The sequence below is a fragment of the Acomys russatus genome, chromosome 4 (assembly GCF_903995435.1).
Source record: "Acomys russatus chromosome 4, mAcoRus1.1, whole genome shotgun sequence".
In the NCBI taxonomy this organism is placed as follows: domain Eukaryota; kingdom Metazoa; phylum Chordata; class Mammalia; order Rodentia; family Muridae; genus Acomys; species Acomys russatus.
This window is the reverse complement of record NC_067140.1, coordinates 81,395,561-81,419,951: the sequence shown is the minus strand read 5'-3', so window position 1 is coordinate 81,419,951 and position 24,391 is coordinate 81,395,561. Positions and strand designations below refer to the sequence as shown.

The 24,391-nt window shown below is 45.4% G+C and overlaps 1 protein-coding gene across 1 annotated transcript in view; it reads right to left on the bottom strand.

The window, feature by feature from the left end:
- Positions 1–24,391, bottom strand: part of Cfap61 (cilia and flagella associated protein 61) — a 272,515-nt gene that overhangs the window by 96,931 nt on the left and 151,193 nt on the right. The window contains exons 18-19 of the mRNA XM_051144932.1: positions 6,843–6,941; positions 1,463–1,631 (exon numbers count right to left, since the gene is read on the bottom strand). Coding sequence (XP_051000889.1) covers positions 1,463–1,631; positions 6,843–6,941 — 268 coding nt within the window. The remainder of the gene's footprint in view (positions 1–1,462; positions 1,632–6,842; positions 6,942–24,391) is intronic.

The following is a 24,391-nucleotide window of genomic DNA, read 5'->3' as shown; positions in this document are numbered from 1 at the left end:
TATTCATATTACACCTCGATTGTCAGCCCTTCCCCTGTTTCCTCCCATTCTTCCCTCCCTCCCACTCCCCCCCTTCTCCCCTCCCCTATGTCTGTGATTGAGGAAGACCTCCTCCCTCTATATATGCAGAGCCTGCATCTTAAAGGGATGCTCAGGGGGAGTTGGTGACCAAGCAGTTTGGGAAGTGTCACTGCAAGGAGCATGTAAGGGATTCAGTGTCACCAAAGCCGCAGTGGTTCTCCACCTCAGGCTTCAGTCATCTGGGGAGCGTAGTGAAAAAAACTGATGACCAGCCCCATTTAGAATAATTACAATAATTCCTGGGGACACAGGTGTAGATATGTTTTGAAAGCACCCCAGGAGGGTTCAAAGTGCAGCCAAAGCTGAGAATGTCCAGTCAGTGATGGCCAGGCTATTCAGCTCTGTGGGAAGTGTAGACTGGGGACCTGTGGGGTCCTCTGGGCTGCCTCCTCCCTGCCTTTGAAATGCAGAGGAGCCACACCCACCTGTGCCACACCTACCCTGTCACACCCTGCCACATCCACCCTGCCACACCCATGCCCTGTCACACCCACCCCTGCCACACCTGCCCTGCCACACCCATGCCCTGCCACACCCACCCCTGCCACACCCATGCCCTGCCACACTCACCAAGACCTTAGTGAGGTGGTTTCAGACCCCAAGCTCTTTACTGGAAAGATGCCTGGGTTTTTGTACACCTTACAACAGACACTACACAGGGCAGTGGGGGGCCCACGATCTGCTGTCCAGACACTACACAGGGCAGTGGGGGGCCCACGATCTGCTGTCCAGACACCACACAGGGCACTGGGGGGGCCCCACAATCTGCTGTCCAGACACCACACAGGGCAGTGGAGGGCCCCACGATCTGCTGTCTTCAGATGGGGTGCAGCCTTCGTTCTGTCTAGCAACACTTAAGCTGAATGTGGCTGGGGCACTTAAGCAGGAAGCATGGTCACTGGGAAACCAGTCAGTCTGATTTCCTAGTTTTATAACTGAGAGACAAAATAAAATAAGGGCTGACAGAAGGTGCACATGTTTGAAATACTTTTGTGTGAGCGCATTGCCCCAGCCAAATGCTAGCCTCTTGAGGCATAAATTAATTTAGCACAAATACATGCCTGGTTGGGTCTGGAGTCTGCCGTGATGATCCATAAGTGTCAGACTTTGGGACAACAGCTTCAGGAATGACATTTCTCCAACGAGCTCTGATTTCCTCCCCCCCTCAACAGAATGTTTTTCTTGGAATGGCTTTGCTGGGAGGGTTTGCAGACACCATTCTGGTCATGTGTGCAGCCCTTGAAGAGCACTTTTATGAATAAAGAGTGGCAGCTGTGCAGGAAGACAGGACGCTCTTCACTCAGAGAACACGCACCCCGGTAAGCACACTGCCGTGGAGAGCTGCGCATGCGCCAGCGGCGCCCCTGGTGCTCAGCCTTACCTGGTACTGCTGCCCGGTACAGAGAATGAGGTGGTCATAGAACACGGTCTCATTCTTGGAAACCACAACACACTTGGCTGCTCGGTCTAAGCCCGTCATTCTACCAACCACAACATTAACCCAGGAGCACAGTGACATCAGCGCAAAATCTCTGTCATTAAAACAGTGGCTGCAAAGAGAGAAGCTTCGTGAATGACATTTGAGCAGCTGACAGCGGGCATTAATTAGACATCTGGCGAGCTGGTTCAAGTCCCCCAGTGTGCTTGGTCTGTGCTCTTGCTGTGAGTTTACCAGGACCAAGGCTAGGAGATTTCTTTCCCTTATGAAACACTTGGCCACAAATTGACATCCTCCAATTAAAGCTAAACTGTTGCACCTGGCTTAGGCTGGCCCACAAGGAAAGGGCATGAGATCACTTAGGCTTTCTTCTGTCCCAATTTCATGATGACCAGAATCTACTTGAGCTGTTAAAGTGTACCAGCCACAGACTCCAAAGGAATGTGTGAGAAGGAATATGACACCATGGGGGACCCCCACAAAGGCCAGTGTCAGAGTCCTAAAATGTGCGTGGAGCATCCTCTCTGCTGCTAACAAGGACTCATTCCCTGTGCCCAAGTAACAAAACCCATTTACAGAAATTGTCAGGTAGGGGGCTAAGTTCACAGCAAGTGCAATGCCTGCAGATGGCAGATCTGGGGGCCCCATACATAGGGCAGAGGTGGCTTATAGGGAGCCAGGGCTTTCACACACATCAGCCTAGAGCAGGTGAGCATGCTGAGGTTATGGGATGGCGGTGGCTGAATGGGCTTGCTTTTTTCTTCTTTTCTGGTTCTGTTTCAATGTAACAGTGTTGTAAGGTGACAGCAGGAGCGGGGATCTTGTGATTTGAGTTTATTTAGAGAGGGTTTTTTAGGGGGGCTCTATAGAATTTTCTCAAAGGTTTCACCTTACATAAGAGACATTTTAATGATCTTGGTTTGAGGGCAAGACACCAAGTAATCCGTTTACATTTAGGCTGCATTATCTTTTTCTGGAAAGAATTGTGAAAGCATCTGTATCTTTCTTCTTTTGCCAATAAGCCCGGCCCCCGGGGACCCTTTATCTCTGTTTCCTCATCTCTCAGTACAGGATAATGAGCCCATCCTGTGAGCTCCGCCTCTGTGAGAATGTCGGAGATGCTGAATGCGATGCATATGTGAAGCCTCCTATTCTAAATGCTATTAATGATACGTAATCCTGTTTACTCTCTTTGGAGGTAAACAGGACTCTGAAGTGGTAATGGGAGGACATTTTTTTTTCTTTTTGATCCACACATGAGTCTGGTGTTAGCACACAAAGAACATTCCCGTAATGGATGCACATTAGACCCCGTTATGGGGCCTGTGAAAAGAGATGGGAGCACTGGGCTTTGTGCCTCTCCATGAAACAACACTTAAAAACCAGAAAATTTCTTCTTAATGAAAAAGGAAAATAGAGGATGGCCCGTCACAGGAAAATAATGGATAGTGAGATGAAATTCTCTTTTTTAAAAAAAAAAATTGATAGCTTTACAGGAATATATGAAACTGCTGTTTCCACACAGTCCCAGAGACACACAAAGGACTATTTGTATTTGCTATGTGGCCTCTACCATAAGCCATCCAAGATGAGAAAAAAAATTAAATATAGTTAGTGCCCAGGGATTAGTCTTAGGAGGATTTGCCCAAAGATAAAAGCTCTCTGGGGAGACTTGTGGGCAGCTAAGACAATGCTGTTTCTAATGACAGTAGGACAGTAGAGTCGGCAATGCCAGAATGAATAGTTCAGAGTTGGACTCTGGAACGTCCGGTGGGAGCTGACACTTGGGAACATTTGGTTTTAAAGAAGCTTTGCTGAGACCCAAAAAAGAAGTCTAGTCTGTTAAACTCTCCCGGGGTAAAGGTATTGCAAACCCTCTGTGCTGTCTGCAGTGTCTCCACCAGATGAACGAAATGGGTTCAAAATCCTTCGAGATTTTTGCTAAGTGGCATTATAAGTCTCAAGACTTTAACAAAGCAGAGACCGTGTCCTGCCTTCACACCTCCGTCCCCTGGGCAGGGGTGGGGGGTGGTGGGGAGGAGGAGAGAGGGGGGGGCGGGAGGGAGAGAGAAGCAAAAGCACAGAAGATACACCAATCAGAGTCCATCTTGCACAAAAGCCACGGGAAAGGGAACTGGAGCTGGAGCTTGGTAGTTGGAGTGACCGGTTGCCTGGCATGCACAAGAAGAAGAAGAAAAACGAAAAGTCATCTCCATAGAAACATCTGGAGAAACATCTGGGAGTGGTGGCACAGGCCTCTAGCCCAGCACTCCGGAAGTGTATAAGTGAAGCCAGCCTGGGATCCACAGTGAGACCCTGCCTCAATAAACAAACAAAAACATGATGGGGAAATTTCTGGAAGACCTCATAGAAAAGGTATACAAGCAAAGGAGGTGTGGCCTTCTTGTCCAAGTCACACAGACCTGAAGCCTAGTAGTGAGAAACAGCCCAAGCCCTTAGGAGCACCATCTGCACAACCTGAGAAGCTGCTCCAGAGAACCAAGTGTTAAGTCTGAGTAGACTGCCACCCCAAAGAACCAGAAGTCTTCAGAAATGGAAAGAGACATTGAGGTTTGTCGGGGATTAGCTGTGACCCACTGCGAAGAAGGACTGCTGCAATTAACTTTCAATTATTCAGGGTTGATTGCCCAATTAGTGGCTTTCTCCTGCTTCCTGTTTCTCTTCCCTCCCACACTTTCTTCCGGCTGCCTCCTAGGTGCATTGTTAGCACCTCAACCAGAGGCTAGACAGGGAGGTGGGAGCGTGTGTGAGAAGACAAAGTGGCTATTTAAAAAAAAAAAAAAAAAAAAAACCAAAAAAACCAGAACAACAATAATGAAGCGAAGCACCAGAGACAAGCTTCCTGTTGGAAGGAAGGGCTTTGGATGATTAGATTTGTGCACGTTATTTGCACTTATTATTACTGGGCACCACCATGCCACACAAGTTCCTCCCTGAGGACCATTTGAAACATCGAGTCCTGTTCTGGGTTCCACTCTGGTCCCTGAGCATCGTGCTTCTGTGAAAATTCCCACCCAAGTGGGTTGGCTGTTGGGTCTCATCCTTTTTGAAGAGGACATTTGCTGGTCCTTCCGAGGTGACTGTCATCCATTTCATGACATAAAATCCCTGCCCTACTGGAGCGCATATTATAGCCTTAGGATTTGGGATGGAGACAACAGATGCTGTTCTTGGGGAAATGATGTACTGTTTAGGAGGATTTCATGAGCGGGGGTGGGGGGTGGGGGGGGGGAGGAGCAGAGGACGGTTTACCTGAGTGTGTTGGTTGGTTGCAGATGAATGGGACAGTAAGGTAGACTGTGGGAAACAATGCCATACAAGAAAGAAAAAAAAAAAAAAAAAAAAAAAGCAAAGATTTGCCTGCTGGTGTTTGGGACACATTAAAATTGCTGTACTAGAGACAATAGAGTAAATTGAGCTGAAATAGTAAGTGATATGGTCGTGAATATGGGTAGACTTTTTAAAGTTCACGCATTCTAGAACATTCTGTGACGGCAGCATTCTAAAGTTAGCTATACTAGTATGGTAGCAATGGGACAACTGGGAGTGGGGAGCTGAAACTTACTTTTAATCGGTATAAATGGAAGTGGCCCCTTGTGGTCTGGGCAGTAGAGTTATGGGAGGCAAGGCACTGAGAGCATCCAAGTTCTACGTTTGTGTGGTATTCTGGGGACTGTGTTCAGAGGTAGGTGCAAGGGTACCAGATTACTCCATGAAGAAAATGTGAAAAATTGTTCTATGTCATGCCCAAGCTTTGGATGAGCAAGAACTTCCACTTCCACCAAGCTGACTGACTTAAAGCCACATGTCTTGGGAATAATGGGAATTAGGAAATGGGCCCAGAGAGTTAGCGCGGCAGGTAGGAGCCCTGGGTCTAGTTCCCAGCACCCATACGCTGGCTCACAACCACTGGCAACTCCAGGAGGCCTGGTGCCCCCTCCCTTTTTTTTTTTTTTTACCTCAGCAGGCACCAGATACCACACACGGTACATGGACATACATACAGGTAAACCATACATACACATAAAAGAAAATAAATTTTTTTAAAATGAGGAAGCAGGGAAAAGGGATGCCCATGGGTCTGTCCTCTCTTCCTGGCCAGGACTTGATGTTATGCTTATTTTAAAGTCAGCATACTTTACTAAGCATATGCTTTTTGCAATTAAAAAAAAAAAACAAAACAAAAAACCTAAGTCCAAGGTAAATGAAATCCCTTGTCCAGACTTTAGTTGTAGGAGTGGTTCTCAATCAGCACACACTGTGTGTGTGTGTGTGTGTGTGTGTGTGTGTGTGTGTGTGTGTGTGTGTGTGTAATCACAAAGTGCATGGTCTAAAAAGGTGGGGTGACAGCTTATTGTGAAGCACTTGCGCAGTATGCCTGAGTCCCCAGGTTCTAGCCCAACCACTGCAAACACCAGCAACAGAGTTCAGCGTTGTCATCAGGGTGCTCACTGAAACGGGCCTGGTTCTGCCAGCCAAGGAGGGGTCGGTTTTCCCAGGGAAGATAAAACAAGTCTTTCTTCAAAGTGACAGTGAATGCCCTCATCAAAGATTCTGCTACACCACCACCCCATCTGAGAGGACAGTTTCCCTTTCCTTCTCTTTATTTTGAACATTGGGAGGACTGTCTCTCCAGCAGCGACCCCGTGTAGAGGCAGCCAGGCCTGTGAGCTCCATTCAGCTCCAGGGACAGGGAAGCTGTCTCCCCATAGATACAAAATGCCTGCTCCATGCTGCCATGCTAGGCTGTTCACTTACTGTCCTAGCTAGTTTTATGTCAACTGGACACAGCTAGCATCTGAAAGGAGGGAACCTCAACTGGGAAATGCCTCCATAAGACCAAGATCTAAAGCATTTTCTAAAACTAGTGATTGATGTAGAAGAGTCTAACCAATGGTAGGCGGTGCCATGCCTGGGCTGGTGGTCCTGGGTTTTATAAGAAAGCAGACTGAGCAAGCCATGGGGACCAAGCCAGTGAGCAGCAGCCCTCCACGGCCTCGGCATCAGCTCCTGCCTCCAGGTTTCTGCCTTGTTTGAGTTCCTGTCCTGACTTCCTTCAGGGCTGTACAGTGCTGGGGAAGCATCAGCCGACTTGCTTTGGTCAGAGTTGAGAGTATTTTGTGACGTCAGTAGAGACCCTAAGACGCCCATCGACAGGTTTGAGCTGCTGTTTCCCGGGTAATGCCTGGACTCTATGCGAAAGGCCCCCACTTCCCCCTTTCCACTTCAAAATCTATTATTTAACATTTAAAAAGCCTGCACATGAATTAGGAAGTAAGTTAGAAAGGAAAATGAATCATACTCGCTTGCTAGAAACTTCCTTTGTTCGTTGCCCAAAAGTTTTTTTCCTGGGAGTCCATGAGTTGAAATCAGGACGAGATTATTAAATTTCAGGTGAGAGCTGAAGAGAAATAAAAAGAATGGTTTTTTAAAAAGTTAAATGTGACTGAGTGAAAATTTACTGTGATTCAATTCAGCTTCATGTGTCATCCACTTCTTGGCGCTTCCTTAGGAGGTAGAACCTCTTTTCACATAACTCTTCAAATGGAACATTCACCACAGAAATAGGACGCTGGTACTGAAGTGGCTGCTTGCAGAACATTCTAGAGGCTATGCACAGCATAAGGCAGACACGTTAACATTTTAAAAATTGCTTCACCCAAAGGAAAACAAAATGAACCCCACAGACTGGGAGGTGGGAGATAATTTTGCATATACTAATGTTTGAGTTAGCCCACTTACAAGAAAATGGAACCCTGACGCCCACAGTACACAGCACAGACTTCAAATGTATCTTCCCTCGGAGTCAGCAGGGAAACACGATGATGTAAGATTATTAGCTTTATTTTCTCAGGTGGAACTGAGGCACAATGGTTTTCTAAGGCCATATAAGGCCGCTGTCTGGTTCCATTGTCACCTTACCTAGCCTTTGCCTGGAATCTGGGAGGGGTTGATAGGACTCCCCAGCGGACACCAAATTCTGAAGGTGTCCAAGCCCCTGATTCAAGATGCTGTGACATGCACACTTAAGCTACATACCACCACTTGAATACTTTACATCATCTTCAAATTACTTATAACAACTTACACAAAATAAAGAGTAAATAGTTGGTCTGCTATTTAGTGTAAGGAATGAAGTCTGCATGTGCTAAGTGAAAATTTTCCCAAGGATTTTCTGCTGATGTTGGTTGAATATATAGATGTAAAATTCAAGCAAAGAGATATACGCTGCATTGGATGCCTTCACGGATCATGTAACTCCCACAGTTCAACACCAGCCTTTCCACTTTCAGACATACATAGTTACTTATGTCAGGGTACCAGAGCGTCACTTAGCAGAAATGTTCTAAAGGATCCTTTATGAGGGCGAGGCTCTCACGTGGCATGGTAACATAAAACTACAACTCTAGAACTTGGTAGGCTGAGACAGGAAGACCGTGAGTTCCAGGCTAGTCTAGGCTACATATGTTGGGAACAAGCAAAAAAAAAAAAAAAAAAAAAAAAAAAAAAGTATTCTAAGTACTAGCATTTTGTTTTCAGACTCCATTTAATCATGGAGAGAAACCAAATTCAAGGTCCCAGGTCCCAGTAGCTGAACAGCTTCTGTTATAACACACACACACACACACACACACACACACACACACACACACACACACAGTTGTCTGAGTCCAGACACCTCAAGGACAGCTTCCCCATCTTTCTGGCAGGCTCAAACAGGTTCGTGTTCCTAGGCTGAGGGACCTCCTCCCATCCTGATTGACGGACACTCCCTTGCTCATCCCCTATGTCAGAATATGATTGGACAAAGCTACGGCCCACTCTGCTCCTGTTGTTCTATGGGTTTCACCTGTTAAATATGCAATACAGCTTCTCCTGAGCTCAGAAAATAAAGCTTTCGGTCTAAGCTTCTGTCTTTGAAGGGAGTTTTCTCGGCTTCCACCCCAAACCCAACAGAGTTAAGACTCTTTCTTAAACCGGGCGTGGTGCTGCACGCCTTTAATCCCAGCACTCGGGAAGCAGAGGCAGGTGGATCACTGTGAGTTTGAGGCCAGCCTGGTCTACAAAGTGAGTCCAGGACAGCCAAGGCTACACAGAGAAACCTTGTCTCGAAAACCCAAAAGAAAAAAAAAAAGACTCTTTCTTAATAAACCAAACCAACAAGACAAACTGCTTTATATTGGCATCATGCTTCCCAGAGCCCGGGCTCACACAGAGAGATGAATTTTCAAAACAAGCTGCACTGGGGCTTTGGGGATAATCGCAGGCTGTGTGCATTTCATGTGAAAGAAACCGAAGACTGGCAAAGGCAAGTGAGTGCCTGTATAAGCACTTGATGCTCCAAAGCAGCGGGGTCAGCAATGCAACCCCTGCTCTCTAACCCCAGCTGGCACTCCCTCAGCTCAGCTGTGCTCCCTGGAGCCCTGCAGGCAGCCTTCAGGAGACTGCCCAGCTCCTGCAGAAGGTTCCAGGCCTCACTCTCTTCTCTAGCAGCCTTTCAGTATTTCAGATACTCCTGTTGCAATTTGCCCTCTGCTTAGAGTCAGAAAAAAAGAAATTATGGCTGAGATCTTTTCATGGGATGTTCACTGATGAGAGACATTTGTCTCCTAAAATTCTCTTCTTGGATGACATGCTCTGGTTCAATCAAATGCCAAAAAGGCCTTCACCAGGCCAGAGGACAACACCTGCCTTCCTTTCTCAAGAGGAGGTTGGAAAATTTCCAACTGGAAATGCTACCAGTTTGCTGGCAGTCTGTTAAGTAGCACTAAAGACAGGACTTTGGGTGGTGGCACAGGTGGCATACAATACACTCAGCTGATCCTGACATTTGAAAGCAGTTGAATGCTATGAAAGGTTTTGATGAAGTCTCCAAGGATGGCTATCATTTAAGAATGAATATTTAAAAAAAAGAATGAATATTCCCACTTAATATGGAAAAAGCCAAGCTTGTTTTATCTTCTAACAATAGGAATAAAAATTCCGATTATCTTGGGAGGCAGAGGCAGGTGGATCGCTGTGAGTTCGAGGCCAGCCTGGTCTACAAAGTGAGTCCAGGACAGCCAAGGCTAACACAGAGAGACCCTGTCTCAAAAAACCAAAAAATAACAACAACAACAACAACAACAACAACAACAACAATAATAATAATAATAATAATCTGATTATCTTCAAATAGCATAAAGGCCACAGTTAATCCCACCTACTCCGGCTGTCAGTCTACAAGCACACACCAATGACAGGCCTTGGATTTGTAATGTCCCATGGAAACCACAAACGCCAATTGTGTTTACACACCCATAGACAGTTAATTGCTCTGGTTCTGGATCAAAATGTATTTTAGATAGTACTAGCAGGAGCTGCATGCCGGTGCGTTTTATGTCTCCATGCAGACAGAAGGCTGAATGATTATGCATGCGGCTTTACCTTTTACTACAAAAGCCACCCCTTAGGTATGAATAATTTGAATTATCTAATGGCATGAATCAAATGACTTTTAATTGCCAAATTACCACGTTATGTTATCCTGAATTATGCTGCACTTAAATTTTTTCCCAAAAGATAAAAAAATGATCCCACAAGACAGAGGGTGAAGTTGTTTTCTTTCTTTTTCTTTTTCTCTTTTTCTTTTTCTTCTCTCTCTCTCCCCTCCCTCCCTTCCTTCCTCCCTCCGTTCCTTCTTTTCTTTTTAAAATCATTACCTGTAATGACAGTACAAGTTTTTTGCAAGTGAGTGAGGTTTCTTGAATTGTAATTATCTAAAAGAAGCAGCTTTTCTTCCTTTTCTTCTGCTATGGTGAAATCCCTCACGTTCTTCCCTGTGGCTGTCCAGGCTCTGCAGCCGGTCTTCACGTCCTGCTGTGCCCTCGCTCCTTCTCCTGTCCCTAATCTCTCTCTATCTACCACGTTTCTCTCATCAAAAGGCAGAATTCCTCAAGCCAATTATATCAAGTAGAGTTCATGTAAGCTAAGAAAAAAAAGATGTGCCAACTGGGCAGCACCCAGAAACCAGAGCAGTTCCTGAGTACAATGGTAACTGACAGCATTTGAAGAACTCCCAAAGAGACATAGGGAAAACAACTTAGTTGACTGCGGCTTAGTCAAGGGCCCAGCCAGTGGTCTAGGGAGACTCGTGGCCCAACCTTTACCATGACTGAATTCACATTGGTCCAGGTTGGCATTGCAAGAGCCTGTTCCAAATCAATGGCTTCCAACCAACGTCATTTAACAGTGGGAAGGACAATGTATGAAAGACCTTATCAAACAGTCCTGTGTGACACTTCCTCTTGTATTAGCTGCCAATGCCACATGTCTTTACAAAGGAAGTTGGAAAACATGGGCTTTCATAAAACATAACGCTATTGTTTTCCCCCCTAAGAACCACACTGCCCTGACTTCTAAGCACTAAGTACAGAGTGAATGCTGGGAGACAACGAGCTCATCAACTCATGCAGGAAGCCTGGGGTGAGGATGAAAGAAAAGCCTTAGGAATCAGGACTCAGGCAGAAGAAGTACCTGACGTACTATACGCAGTCTAGGGGAACAAAAGGAGTGCTTGCACAGGGCGAAGGCAGCACAAGGGACAGAGAGCCATCCAGGGCTAGCAAGGCAGGGCGCCAGAGACACATGGGAGAGGTGGGACAGGCAGTGGCTGCCCGTTTGGAGCAGTGGCCACACACCCTGCTGTCTTGAAGTGTTTTTTTTTAATGACTTTTGTTTTTGTTTTTGGTTTTTTTCGAGACAGGGTTTCTCTGTGTTAGCCTTGGCTGTCCTGGACTCACTTTGTAGACCAGGCTGGCCTCGAACTCACAGCAATCCACCTGCCTCTGCCTCCTGAGTGCTGGGATTAAAGGTGTGTGCCACCACCACCCGGCTTTTAATGACTCCTTAATTAGCAGCTCTCCTTCGTTTCTACATTTATTCCTCATCAAGCTCCTGAGGCTTCACCCCCACTTCCCAGGGTGATTTCATCCATCACCATCTTACCGATTTCCCACAATGCACTTGACCATGCTTTAACATTTCTTCTGAGCTCTACATCTAATTTCTAAATGCTCCAGCGTCAACTCAAATACAGTGTGTCCGAGATAGGTTGCTCCTGGGCATTCCAGGTCAACACTGCAGCCACGCAGAGCTCTTGGCAGTCTCCTCCCTTCTCCTTTCTCTGTCAAAGTCATGCCCGACTCAACATCTCCTGAGCTAGGAATATGGAAGTTCATAGATTCCTGTCCTACTTCCCACTTCCCATGTCAGTCACCGTGTCTAGTCATTTTCACTTGATCTGTATGCTTGAATGTCCCATCTGCCAGTCCCACAGCATCCTGTGGTAACTGACTATCTCACCTGAAGAAATGGGCTTAAGGTTGTGTGTCCCTAGAACACAGCTCGCTCTGCCCCTCTTCCACACACACACAGCTACTAGAAACATCTTTTTACATTAAACCATATGTTGATGGTTTCTGGTTTTGAGAGTCCAACCTTTGCACACTACCTCAGTAGTGTGAGAGCTGAAAGGTAAAGAGAGTGCATGGGCTTGAGAGGCCTGTGGTCTTAGCAGGACCCCTGGCGTTGTCTTCTTGACCTCAGCCAAGTTATTTAACCTTTTCAATTGTAAAATGGGAGTGACAGAGCCTAATGGGTCAGAAGGGAGCAGTGCAGATGAAAGGAGATGGTAACAAGGAATGCTCAGAATTCTGTCAGTGAATATTAACCACTTCATTGCCACGATATTAGGTACAGATTTACTAGCATAAGATCTAAGTCTTGTGGTCACGGGCTAATCTAACCTTCCCACTGAAGGTCCCCACCCTTTCATGCCGGCATATGGAAACACACCAGCATTTTCTTTTCTTTTTTCTTTTTTTCTTTCTTTTTTTTTTATTAATTTATTCTTGTTACATCTCAATGTTTATCCCATCCCTTGTATCCTCCCATTCCTCCCCCCCCCCCATTTTCCCATTATTCCCCTCCCCTATGACTGTTCCTGAGGGGGATTACGTCCCCCTATATATTTTCATAGGGTATCAAGTCTCTTCTTGGCTACTTGCTGTCCTTCCTCTGAGTGCCACCAGGTCTCCCCCTCCAGGGGACATGGTCAAATGTGAGGCACCAGAGTACGTGAGAAAGTCGTATCACACTCTCCACTCAACTGTGGAGAATATTCTGACCATTGGCTAGATCTGGGAAGGGGTTTAAAGTTTACCTCCTGTATTGTCCTTGGCTGGTGCCTTAGTTTGAGCGGGACCCCTGGGCCCAAATCTGCCTATCATATTGTTCTACTTGTAGATTTCTAGGACCCTCTGGATCCTTTTATTTTGCTGTTCTCCCATGCGTCTCTCATTTAGAGTCCCAATAGGATGCCTTCCCCTCTGTCCCAGTTTCCTGGTAAGTGAAGGCCAGAACATGGAAACAGCATTTTCTTTTCTTTTCTCTCTCCATATCTTTGCTGTGGTAGTTTTCTGTGCAATCTGATACAGATCGTGCTGGGGATGAAATATGGAGACCAAGTGTTTCGGAGTTCACATTTGCCTATGTATGAATATTCAGGAAGTTCCTGCAGACAGAACAGCAGGTCACTGGGTACAGCTTGGCTCTGAGCAAGCACTGCAGGAAATGGCACAAACAGCCAGGTCCAAGATAAAAACCTTGCTCTCAGATTTGATGGTGTTGGCTTAATGTATATCCACACTACCTAGCTGCACTGTGAGCCCTCTGCTCCAGATTCAAAGGTCACCATATTGTTGGGGGGCGGGGGTAGTTCAAGTTAAGTGCTCAGGCCAATGAAACATTAAACAAGTGCACCTGCATTTTCGCAGCAAATAATTCCAGTGGGGATTTCACGTTGCTGTGGATACAAAGGGAGGAAACAGCTCAAAGATACTTGTAAAGCAGGAGGGATTAGAGTATCCAGGGAAATAAGTAAAAGGTATTGTGTTTCCTTCTGAGTTTCAGGAGGACAGCTACAAAATTAGGTCTCAACATCCTCATCCTGCAAATACAGAGCAGCACACTGCCAGCTTACTGTGAGCAAGGAAAGGGCATATGAAACTTTCCACGTCGCTTGTCAATCTGTTAGGTACTCATTAATGTTTGTATTTACTGCTCTGTGTGTGTGTGTGTGTGTGTGTGTGTGTGTGTGTGTGATGACGAAGGCAGCCAGCCAAAGTGAATGATTTAATTAACTGGCTTTATTAATGCTTCTATTTGAACAAATAGATAATGTAGAGGGAAAAAAAATCACCTCACATCCATATAAATGTTTCAATTTAATTTACTAAAACCTCTGCTTTCAGAATTGTTAAAGATAGTGACAAAAATATTTTCCAGATGACAATAAATCCTAGCTCAAGATGGACATGTGACCAGACTGGCTATTATACAAGCCAGAGGGCAGCTCAGATTTAACTCAGCCTTAAAGATACATGACAGTAGCACACATTAAGTGATAACATGCTACACACGGAAGGTAAAGGTGGGGGATACTGTGAATTCCCATGTGGTTTACAGTGTAGGGGTGTGTGTGTGTGTGTGTGTGTGTGCGAGCGCGCGCGCTGTTTGTATGTTTAAACCATGAGAAACTTTTTTGATACAAGTCAAGGTACTTGTTTCATTTTTGTTCAGCTAGCTAAAATATCCATGGCTGCATATATGTGGCACAGAAGCAGTGTCAGTGATGGCAAATTCTGACTGTCAAGGGAGAGCAAGAAGAGAAAGCCACACAGGAAGATGAGGGGAAGATTCTGAGAACATTCACAGATGAGAGTGAAGCTTGTGAAGGTGAGGAAAAGGCCAAGGCTTTCCTGTGACCTTACTCTCCAGGGTTGGGGATAGATGCGCCTGAGTCCACCTTGGGTGGTGAGTCAGAACTCTCATGTTCTCCCTAGAGAGCACCTGGGATGAAATCTGGAGAAAGGAGACAATGGGCAGCCTTCACAAGCCTACCCTGAACCCAGCCATCTTCTGGGAGAGTGACCTGGGTGCTCTCTGGAGTCCCCAGGGACCTGTCAGGGAAGGGACATGCTGGCCAAAGTCATAGTTTGTGGGGGGACATATGGAGATTAAGAATGTTTGAGGGCTGGAGAGATGGCTCAGAAGTTAAGAGTGCCGCCTGCTCTTCCAAAGGTCCTGAGTTCAATTCCCAGCAACAACATGGTGGCTCACAATCACCTATAATGTGATCTGATGCCCTCTTCTGTCCTGCAGGTGTACATGCAGACAGAATACTGTATACATAATAACAACTAAATAAATCTTTAAAAAAAAAAAAAAAGAAAGAATGTTTGATGAAATGCTTATGTACCACTGCTCAAAAGTAACTGATGGATTCTTACTGAAAAAAAAAAAATCATGTTTGAAAAAACGATGAAAATAAAATTTGGGGGTTCCAGCAAAATGGATTAAAAATGAACTTAATTTGTTTTTCCTTATAATCTATAAGAAATGATTAATAATGGTTTCACAATAGATGCTTTGAGTGCATGTTACATATATACATTAAATCAAACTATAAATACCAAGATACCATCAGTAAGACAAGAAATGCAAAACACAAGGCACAAATCAATCAGGTTCACAAGACCAAAGGCAAAGCATTATGGGACTAAAAGAGCCAGGGACATCACTTCTGATGATGAAGAACAGTTCATATTTTGGGCAAGCAGTGGCCATTAGTAAGGCTTTATTAGCACCATATGGGCTGCTTCCTCGTGCTTGGCAGTTACTTCTTGGGCTCCATTCTTAACTGGTGATCGGTGCAGCGTGTGGCTTTGTAAAATTCTTTCTACTAGGACCAATTTATATGTAAATACTGAGAGCTGGGTAATGACTTCAGCTACATAATGTCAATGACTGCATGGTAATTAGGCTTGGTAGGCTCTGAAGCAATGATGTAAGTTAGGACTTATATGGTTTCCTGAGAATTGGAAAATGTGGTCTGGAAAACAAACCCATAAACTAGTTTACCTACAATGAACAATTACAGGGGAAATTGTTCTCTTCTAGACATGTCTGTCAACTTTGAGGAAATGTCTACATAAACGGTTCCTAAACCCAGCTGCACCCCAGAATTATCTGCAGTCTATCAAATACACTCCATCCCCACTGAATTATAACACCAGGAATGGGGGCCCAGAATATTTCCGTAGCCCTGCTCACCCCCACCAGGAATGGGGGGCACAGAATATTTCCGTAGCTCTGCTCGCCCCGAACCCAGTGGCTCACCTATGCAGAAGTACAGCCTGGAGCGCCTACCATCTGCAGCTTACGGGGTGACCACTCAACAGTAACCCTAGGTCTACGAAGTGACTCTACATCAACATTCTTAAAACACAACAAGGAAGCTCAAAGGTCCCTTTATTTATTTACTTTTAAAGCCGAAATGTCTTACTAAACTGGTAATTTTGGATCATTTCTTTGAAAGGAATTATCTTCCAAGTGCTATGGTTAGAGATAAACATGGTCTTCGGAGCCATTTTCTCAGTATCTGGTCTAGTCTGGTCTGGGTTTTACACAGCGGCTCACAGAAGCCCCACCACCCAGAAGAGGATGGTCACCTGCTACAGTTTACACCGTAAACGCTCTCCAGGGCCACATGCTGAAGGCTTGCTCTCCAACCTAAGGTACCACTACAAGGTGGTGGAGGGAGGGAAGATAAGAGGGAGGGAGGGAGAAAAGAAAGATGGAGAGAAAGGAAGGTGAAGAAAAGAAGGAAGGGAGAAAAGGAGGGAGGGAGGGAAAAAGAAAAGGAAGAAGGGGAAGAAAGCTCGAAAGAAGAAGTGGAGGAGGAAGAAGGGGGTGGGCGGAAGATGTAGATGGAAGACTGGCCAGGCCCTCAGGAACGAGCTTTCGGAAGCTAGCCATAGCCTTTCCCCTTTTCTTTGCTCCCTGGTCACCCTGAGCTCCCTGCCAAGATGTTGCTCTTCACCAGGGCTCAGAGTGATAAGTCCAAGAGACCACAGACTCAAATCTCCCAAACTGTAACCCCAAATAAACCTTCCCTCTTTTGCAGAAGAGTTTTCTCAAGCACACTGTGTGTCGCAGTGCTTGGGACTATGACGAGTGTTCTACCTGTCATCTCCTACTGAGGGGCACCGTGCCTGTGTTTTCAGGCCCCAGTCTTTCTGTGCCTCTCCTCCAAAGTGACGAGAGGAGCTTGGTCTGATGTTCCCTTGTTCCCCCAGAGCGCCTGTATGTAGTTTTGGTAAGTCGACAGGCACTAGGCAGTCTTCTGTACCGGCTCTTTCACAGACATCCCAAGTAAGCTGCTCTCAGAGCAGAGTGACCTGTAGCTCCAGCCCCAGGTTTCTGACTCAATCCTGCCTGATGTGAGGGTTTACACTTCACACAGGCTCCAGGAGACACTCAAGGTGCTGGGCAAGAGAGCACAGCTTTGACTTCTGACACAAAGAACAAACCACGAACTGTATTTGTCAACGCATCTTTATTTTAATCCTAGTAAAAATCTCTTGTTACACTGTAGAGGTGGACAGGTGGGAGTCTATTTTCAGCCACAAGAGCAGCACAAAAATCCTCTGCAGAACCCTGGCTTTTCCCTCACCCCTGTTTATGCTCGTCTACTTTGGAAAGGGCAACACTAAGAATATTGATGACAAGTGAGTAGTCAGCTGAGGTAACTAAGGAGCATGAGGCGCTCCAGCTGATGGTCCGGGCTCACCGGCTCACCTGCAAATGGCTCTCCCCTGCCTCTGTCTGCCTAAGAGTCAGCGCCATATGTGGGAGCTGAAAGAAGGTGCAGGGAGAACAGTGCAGGACAGGGGTGGGCAGCTGATTCTAGAGCACCCTCACCCCACAGAGGGACCACTTTCAGCTCCTCCCCACCTCTCTCTCTCCAAGAGCTCTGACAGGATGGGGGCAGAGCTCTGCCACACAGCTCCTGACCCGCTGACTGACTAGCGTGTTTAGCAGGGGAAGCTTTCTTCCCTCCCTCCGTAAGCACTGTGCTGTCTGTCACACAGCTCCCAGGGCTATTTCCATACCACACCCTAGTTCTTTGTTTTCAGCTCATTTTGAATGAACACAATCCAGGTGATGCTATTATTTTAAAATGATCCAATAATGGAAGATGAGAATGAAGTGGGCTGTGCACAGGACGCAGTTCCTGGGTGCCTGGTCTGCACTTCTGTGGGGTCATGATGAATACATCTTATGCCTAGCACCCTTAACTCCAAAGAAGCATCCACCTATGAAAATGGCGGTAAGCTAATCCCTGCCTTTAAAAAAGGCATAATCTCGACTAAAAAGGATTGTATTCTTGGAGGTATTCTAGGAGAGTGTAACTTGGTATTCAGAGACAGGAAATGCTTCTCCTGAAAGGAGTAGGAATGATAACTTCAGCAAATGAAGATATTTTATTTAATACTAATTACATTTATGTGTCGGGAAGCCTTACGTTCTGTTACCAGGAGGTGTCTCAGATCATTCTTTTCTGATGGTTCAATGTCTCGTCATTCTGCTGCAGGGGAGGGGTGGGGGATGGGAGGCCGAGCCACTGTGCTAAGGCCCCTCTCCACACTGCAGCTCCTCCCATCTCCAACCACCAGACTGGCCTCAGTTTGGGTCCCTGGTGATCTCCTTGTGGTTCCAACACCACAACAGGGCAAGATGAGACCTGCCCCTCATTTCTGTCTCAAGTGTCTGCCTGCTCCTGGCCTCCGGGGAAGGTGATATGAGCATGCCACCATCCTCCTTTAGGCTTGATGTGAACAGAGCAAACAGGGGGGCAGGCACCCTTTGGTTCCTGTGACAGAGACCCACACGACAGGACACTACAATCAACCTGCCACGGGGGTTGGTTCTGAGATCAGCAAGCAAGCACTGACTATTATTAGTAACCTAATTAGTGACAGGCCACACTGAAGGTTTCAGATGTCCTCAGGCAAACATAAAGATAAAGAATGCAATTAGGCCGATGGCCCTAGGCTGGTTGCTGCCAGGGCCCACAGCTGGGCCAGATACTGAGTGGAACCGGTGTGACCTGATAACAGGGTTATGGTCACTTGGAGTCAGAGCTGTGAAACTTCCTGGTTCTAAGCTATTCTTTACGTCTGTTTGCTTAACCAGGTGGGGAATCAATGTCTAGGCTGTGGCGTCAGAAGCCATATTAGGCTGGCTCATCAAGAGATTTATTTGTCTTGGAATTGGCTTAGAAAGGCTTTGAAATTAATAGAGAAACAGGAATTGTATGACAGGAAAAAATATAAGATTCAGGAGCATAGAGACAGCCATAGTAGAACACCCAAAAGAGAGTGAAAAGGCCATTCTTGTGAATAACTATGGGAGAAAATACATTGAATTGGGTTTCTATGGGCCAGAGCCAAAGGCTGGCTATGGCCAATGAGCTTACAGGTGACACTCAGAGGTGAAGAAGAACAGGAAAACACGACAGGTTTTAAAGACCCAGACCCAGCCTCCGCAACCTTTGCTAGCATGGCATTTCCATATTCCTTTGTGAAAAGGATTTTAGAAAACCTAACATATTCAAAGTATCACATCTGAGGAGTTCAGCTGGGCTACGGTAGGTGCACAAGAGGAGTAATAAAAGTCTATTTACCAAGCAAATAGAAAATGCAAATAAGCCAGCATAATGCCACTATTCTGATGATTCATAAAGTAGACTTCCAATCACAGTTATTCAAGAGAGATAATGAAGGCCACTATAGAATAGGCCTGTGCAAAAGGAGCCGTGGTTTCAGAACATGAATGTTAAATCACTATAACTAGGCACAAACACAGCTTCATTAGCTAAAATAGGAGTCATTGCAATCCATACATTTTTGACAATGGAAAAATAATGTATTTTTAAAGTTTTTTAAAAATTTATGTAGTGTGAAAATCTATGATTCAGGATTTGAGGGATTCCTTAAGTATTTCCTGCAGCCCACTGGCTGTATAAACATTTTCCCTGCAGAAAGCTGTCAAGATGTTTGAAGAAGTGATGGTTGCTGGAAGGTGGATGAGGCAAGACTTTGTAGCCCAACTCATGCACCTTCTGAAGTGCTGGCTGTGCCACCTGCGATTGGGAATTGTGGAGAAAAACGGAGCCAGTTTGTTGACCGACGCTGGCTGCAGGGTCGTAATGGTTTCAATGGAGTCAGAACGCTGCACTGGGTCAGAGGGCGGTAGAAACCAAATAGTGCCCAACACTGCCGTGTGCTGTGGGTTTGGCTTTGAAGCTAACATGAGACCGTTGTCATATATGATGCAGTTCCTGTCGCAAGTCACAACCCGGCTGAAAAAAATGGCTCAGTGCTGGTCTACAGACTAAGACAGGATGACTTCAAAAATGGCAGTTTGAAAAAAAATTGCAGCTAGCTCATGAGTCATTCCCTTATGGAGCGCTCCCACTCCACAACTGGCTGCCAACGCCAGCTGTTGCATGACCTGCACTCAGCTCTCTGGAGTTTCTCAGGTAAGAGAACTCGCTTCAATAACTGCTCCTGATTGGCCCAAGTCAACTTCTGATGGCGGCGACCACGCGCCTCACCTTCCTTTGCACCACTCTTGAAAACACTGCCCTGCCCGTTCACTACTTCTTGGGCCAAACCCATCATTGATGTGAGTTGTCTCTGCAGCTTTAAGACTCATTTAGAACTCCAGTAAGAAAGCAGTTCAAATTTGTTTTTAGTTTAGCATTATTTTCATAGTATAAAATAAATATGAAATAATCAGAAGGTAGTAAGTTATTAGCAAAAGAAAAGCTCATGAGAGTGACATATAATATAACCACATTTACTTAAGAACTCATTCCAATATGCAATGACAAAATTCAATAGTGTAAAATCTGTAGCCACTTTTGAACCAGCCTAATGTTAACAAAGGGAACAATTCAAGAAGACACGACACAGATACAAAAAATCTCAACACTTGAGAGCCAAATTTAAAAACATATTAGGAAGATCACACACCACCACTAAGTTAGTTTCACTCCAGAGATACAAGTACAGTTCAGCACGCACAACTCAACGGACGTATGACAGCACGAACTGTGCTTAATGTCATAAGCCACATGATCACCATCGATAGATGCATAAAAGTCCTTTGACCCAGTTAACACTCCTCCATGATAAAAGCCCTAGACAAACTAGGAATAGAAGGCATATATGTCAACAGAATAAAGGCCGTATGTAACAAACTTATAGCCAGCACTGAGCTGAATGAAAAAATGGAAGCCTTTCATCTAAAGTCAGAAGCGCAAAGCACTTTTCCACTTTTATCCAATACAGTGCTCCAAGTCTTATCTAGAGCAAGAAGTGAAATAGAAATAAAAGCAACAGAAATAAGAGAAGAAGCCAAATCATCCCAATCTGAAGACAGTATAATCGGTTCTTAAAAGATGCTAAGGACCCCATAAGGAAACTCTTAAATCTAAGAAATATTTCTAGCAAATTAGCAGAACACAGAATCAACATATAAAAACCAGTAGTTTTCCTATATTCCAATAGTGAACCTGCCAAGAAAGAAATGAGGGAAAAAATAGCTATCCACAGTATCTTTAAAAAAAAAAAAAAAAAAAACCCCAGGAAGTTAAAGCCTCCTGCAATAAAAACTTTATTTTCCATTTATTATGTGTGGGGGTGAGTGGGGAGGGGAGGCGTAGAGATGTATGTGCTCAGAAGGCCAGAGGAGACCTTCAGTGTCTTGTTCTACCGTTCTCCACGGTGCTCCCTTGAGACAGTCTCACTGGCCTGGGGCTGGGCTGATGGCCCCAAACCCCAGGGATCCTTTCATCTTTGTCTCCTCCAGCTTCCCACCACTGGCAACACAGGCACACAGGACCACACTTGGATTTTTACATGGACTCTGAGGTTTTGAAATCAGGCCTTCATGCTTCTGTAGCAAGTACTGTTACCCACTGAGCCATCGTTCTAGCTGTACAACACAAAGTTTAAAACACCAAAGAAGGAAATCGAATACACTGAAGACAGAGAGGCCATCATGCTCAAGGGTTGGCAGAATAAATATTTATGAAAATTACTGAAAGTGGTCTACAGATTCAACACACTCCCCACCAAAATTCTAACTTTCTTTACAGAACTAGATAAATAATCCTAAAATTCCTAGGGAGAACAAAAAACCTTGAGTAGTCAAAGAACCCAAAGTAGAAAGGTCAGAGCGCGGACTGCCACAGCTGGCCTCTTTATACAGCAGAGCTACGGGGCCCAAACAGCGCCAGATGGGACAGAAACAGACACACACAGCAACAAAACAGAGGACGCGGAGGAATGCACCCACGCTGCTAGAGCAACCCAATTTTTAACAAGGAGCTAAAATATATGTTGGAGAAAACATGGCTTCTACAACAAATGGTGCTGGAAATACCAGACATCTATGTAAAGAAGAATGAAACTAAATCTGCATCTCCCACCTGCACTAAAATGTAATTTAAAGCAGAATAAACACCTTAATGTAACACTCAAATTTCTGAAATTCCTAGAAGAAAAAACAGAGAAATGCTTCATGATGTAGGTGTAGGCAAAGCCCTTTTCAAAAAGGATTCCGGCAGCTAAGGAAATTATCCTAAGAGTTGACAAATGGGATTCCATGGCATTAAAAAGCTCCACAGGCAAAGGAAACAGCCTTCAGAATGTGGGGAAAATCTTTACCAGTAACACCTCTGACAAGAGATTAACTCATGTAATCCAAAAACAACTAGAATAATTCAATAAATAAATGGGTAAAGGAAAAGAACATACAGTTCACGAAAGAAAAATACAAATGTCCAATAAGCATCTGAAAAAGTGTCAGTATCCTTAGCCGTTAGGGGAACGCAAACTAAACCACACTGAGCTTACTATGATCAAGAGTAGAAATGCCAACAGATGTTGGGGAGATTGTGAGAAGAGAGAAACCCCACTCACCTCAGATGGGAATGCAATTTGGCAAGGCCACTGGGGAAACTGGTATGGAGGTTCCTCAAAAACCTAAAAGCAGAACTACCATATGCTTGGTCTACACCGCACCCGGGATGCACAGCCAGAGGACAGTACGCCACAGAGACACCTGTGCATCCTTAGCTACCATATGCTTGGTCCACACCGCACCCGGGGCTGTACGCCACAGAGACACCCGTGCATCCTTGTTCATCGTTACCGCGTGCACACCACCTGCAATGTGGAACCAGCTAGATGCTTAGCCACAGAGGAGTGGATGAAGGAAATGCACTGTATGGGCACAATGGAGCTTTACTCGGTCTTACAGAGGAGTGAAAGGATATATCACTTACAAGATATAAAGATGGAGCTGAGAGCCAAACTCAGAAAGACAAATACATGTTCTCTCTCGTATGTAGAATATATAGGAACATATTTATAAACACATTCATGCATATATACATGAAATGAATGCAGGAGAGTTATAGGGTGGAGAGAAAGGACTTGAGGGGAGGAGAATAAAGAGAGGTAATGGAAGAGAAGAAAAGTAAAACATCTCTTTTCTTTAATGTGAAATCTAGGGTTAACTACACATATATGTGCACATGCATGTGCAACAAAAGCAGAAAGGGACTATTTGGAGCGAGAAAGGGAACCAAGGAGAAGGCCATGACTGACGTGAGAGGGCAGTGTGGGTGGGGCAGATGTGAAAATAGTAGACTGATACAAACATAGGAAAATGTCATGATGGAAGTCATTATTTTGTACCTTAACTAAAACACTAGTAAAAAATAAATGGCAGATAAAATCTGATATCCCCACCACCATCACTGGAATTAAGAGCCGTGCTGTGTATTCCAGGCCTGAAGTCACTATGTAACCCTAGCTAGCCTGGAACTCTTGGCAATCCTCCTGCCTCAGCCTGAGTGCTGTGATTACAGACTTTTAGTCTAACTTTCTTTGTAAGGCGATGCCTTTTGCTCCCTCAGAAGGGCTCCTAGGCTTCACTGAGATGCTCTGCTTCTGAAATTAGTGTTGACCTGATGACTGACAAGTGACTTTTCATCTGAGAACAAAGAATTCATTCCAGCCTTACCTAGTGCTTCAGAGCCTGTGACACTCCATCAGCACAGATGAGAATGGCATGGCTCCCTGGCCACATGCTGCAGCACTGACTGGCAGTACAGGGAGGCTAACTGCCAAGGATGTTCTTTCTCCAGTTCTCAGTGACTGAAGTTCTAAAGATCTTACGAAGAGCAGTGTGCACACCTTTAATCCCAGCACTCAGGAGGCAGAGGCAGGCGGATCTCTGTGAGGCCAGCCTGGTCTACAAAGTGAGTCCAGGTCAGCCAAGGCTACACAGAGAAACCCTGTCTTGGAAAACCAAACCAAAACCAAACCAAACCAAACCAAACCAAACAAAACAAAGCCAAACAAAAGGAGCAGGGCTGACAAAAATGTAACTGAAACACCCAAATGTCCCAAAGCAAGAGCTTCTGTCCCACAGAGCCAAGCAGCTAAGAACGCCACAGGGCCATCATCTGGACGTCCTGAGCACTGGGAAGCGCATCCACTGTTCCCAGTAATATGCCTTCACGTTTGTTCTCTTCCCCAATCAATCTTACACACCACAGTCAATCTCTTATACCAAAAAGCTGACATTTTCTTTCTTTATGTTCCCCGTCCCATCTCTCCTTTCCTAGATGTGTGCTGACTCATACAGGCCTGTGCTGCGGCAGAGCAGAAGGTGGACAAAGAGTCTACAGCACCTGCGCAGACAAGGTCACCACTCACCCTTGGCTGTCTTTCCAGCTGCTTCCCCACAGTGCCCTTGGGACTCAAACGCACCTGCACCTGTCTTTACCCTGCATGACCTTGTACTTCCTCCCTCATGGAGTTCCTGGAAGCTGCAAAAAGAACTGAGAGCAGGGCTTATAGCTCCTCCACCCAGGGCTGGAAGAGC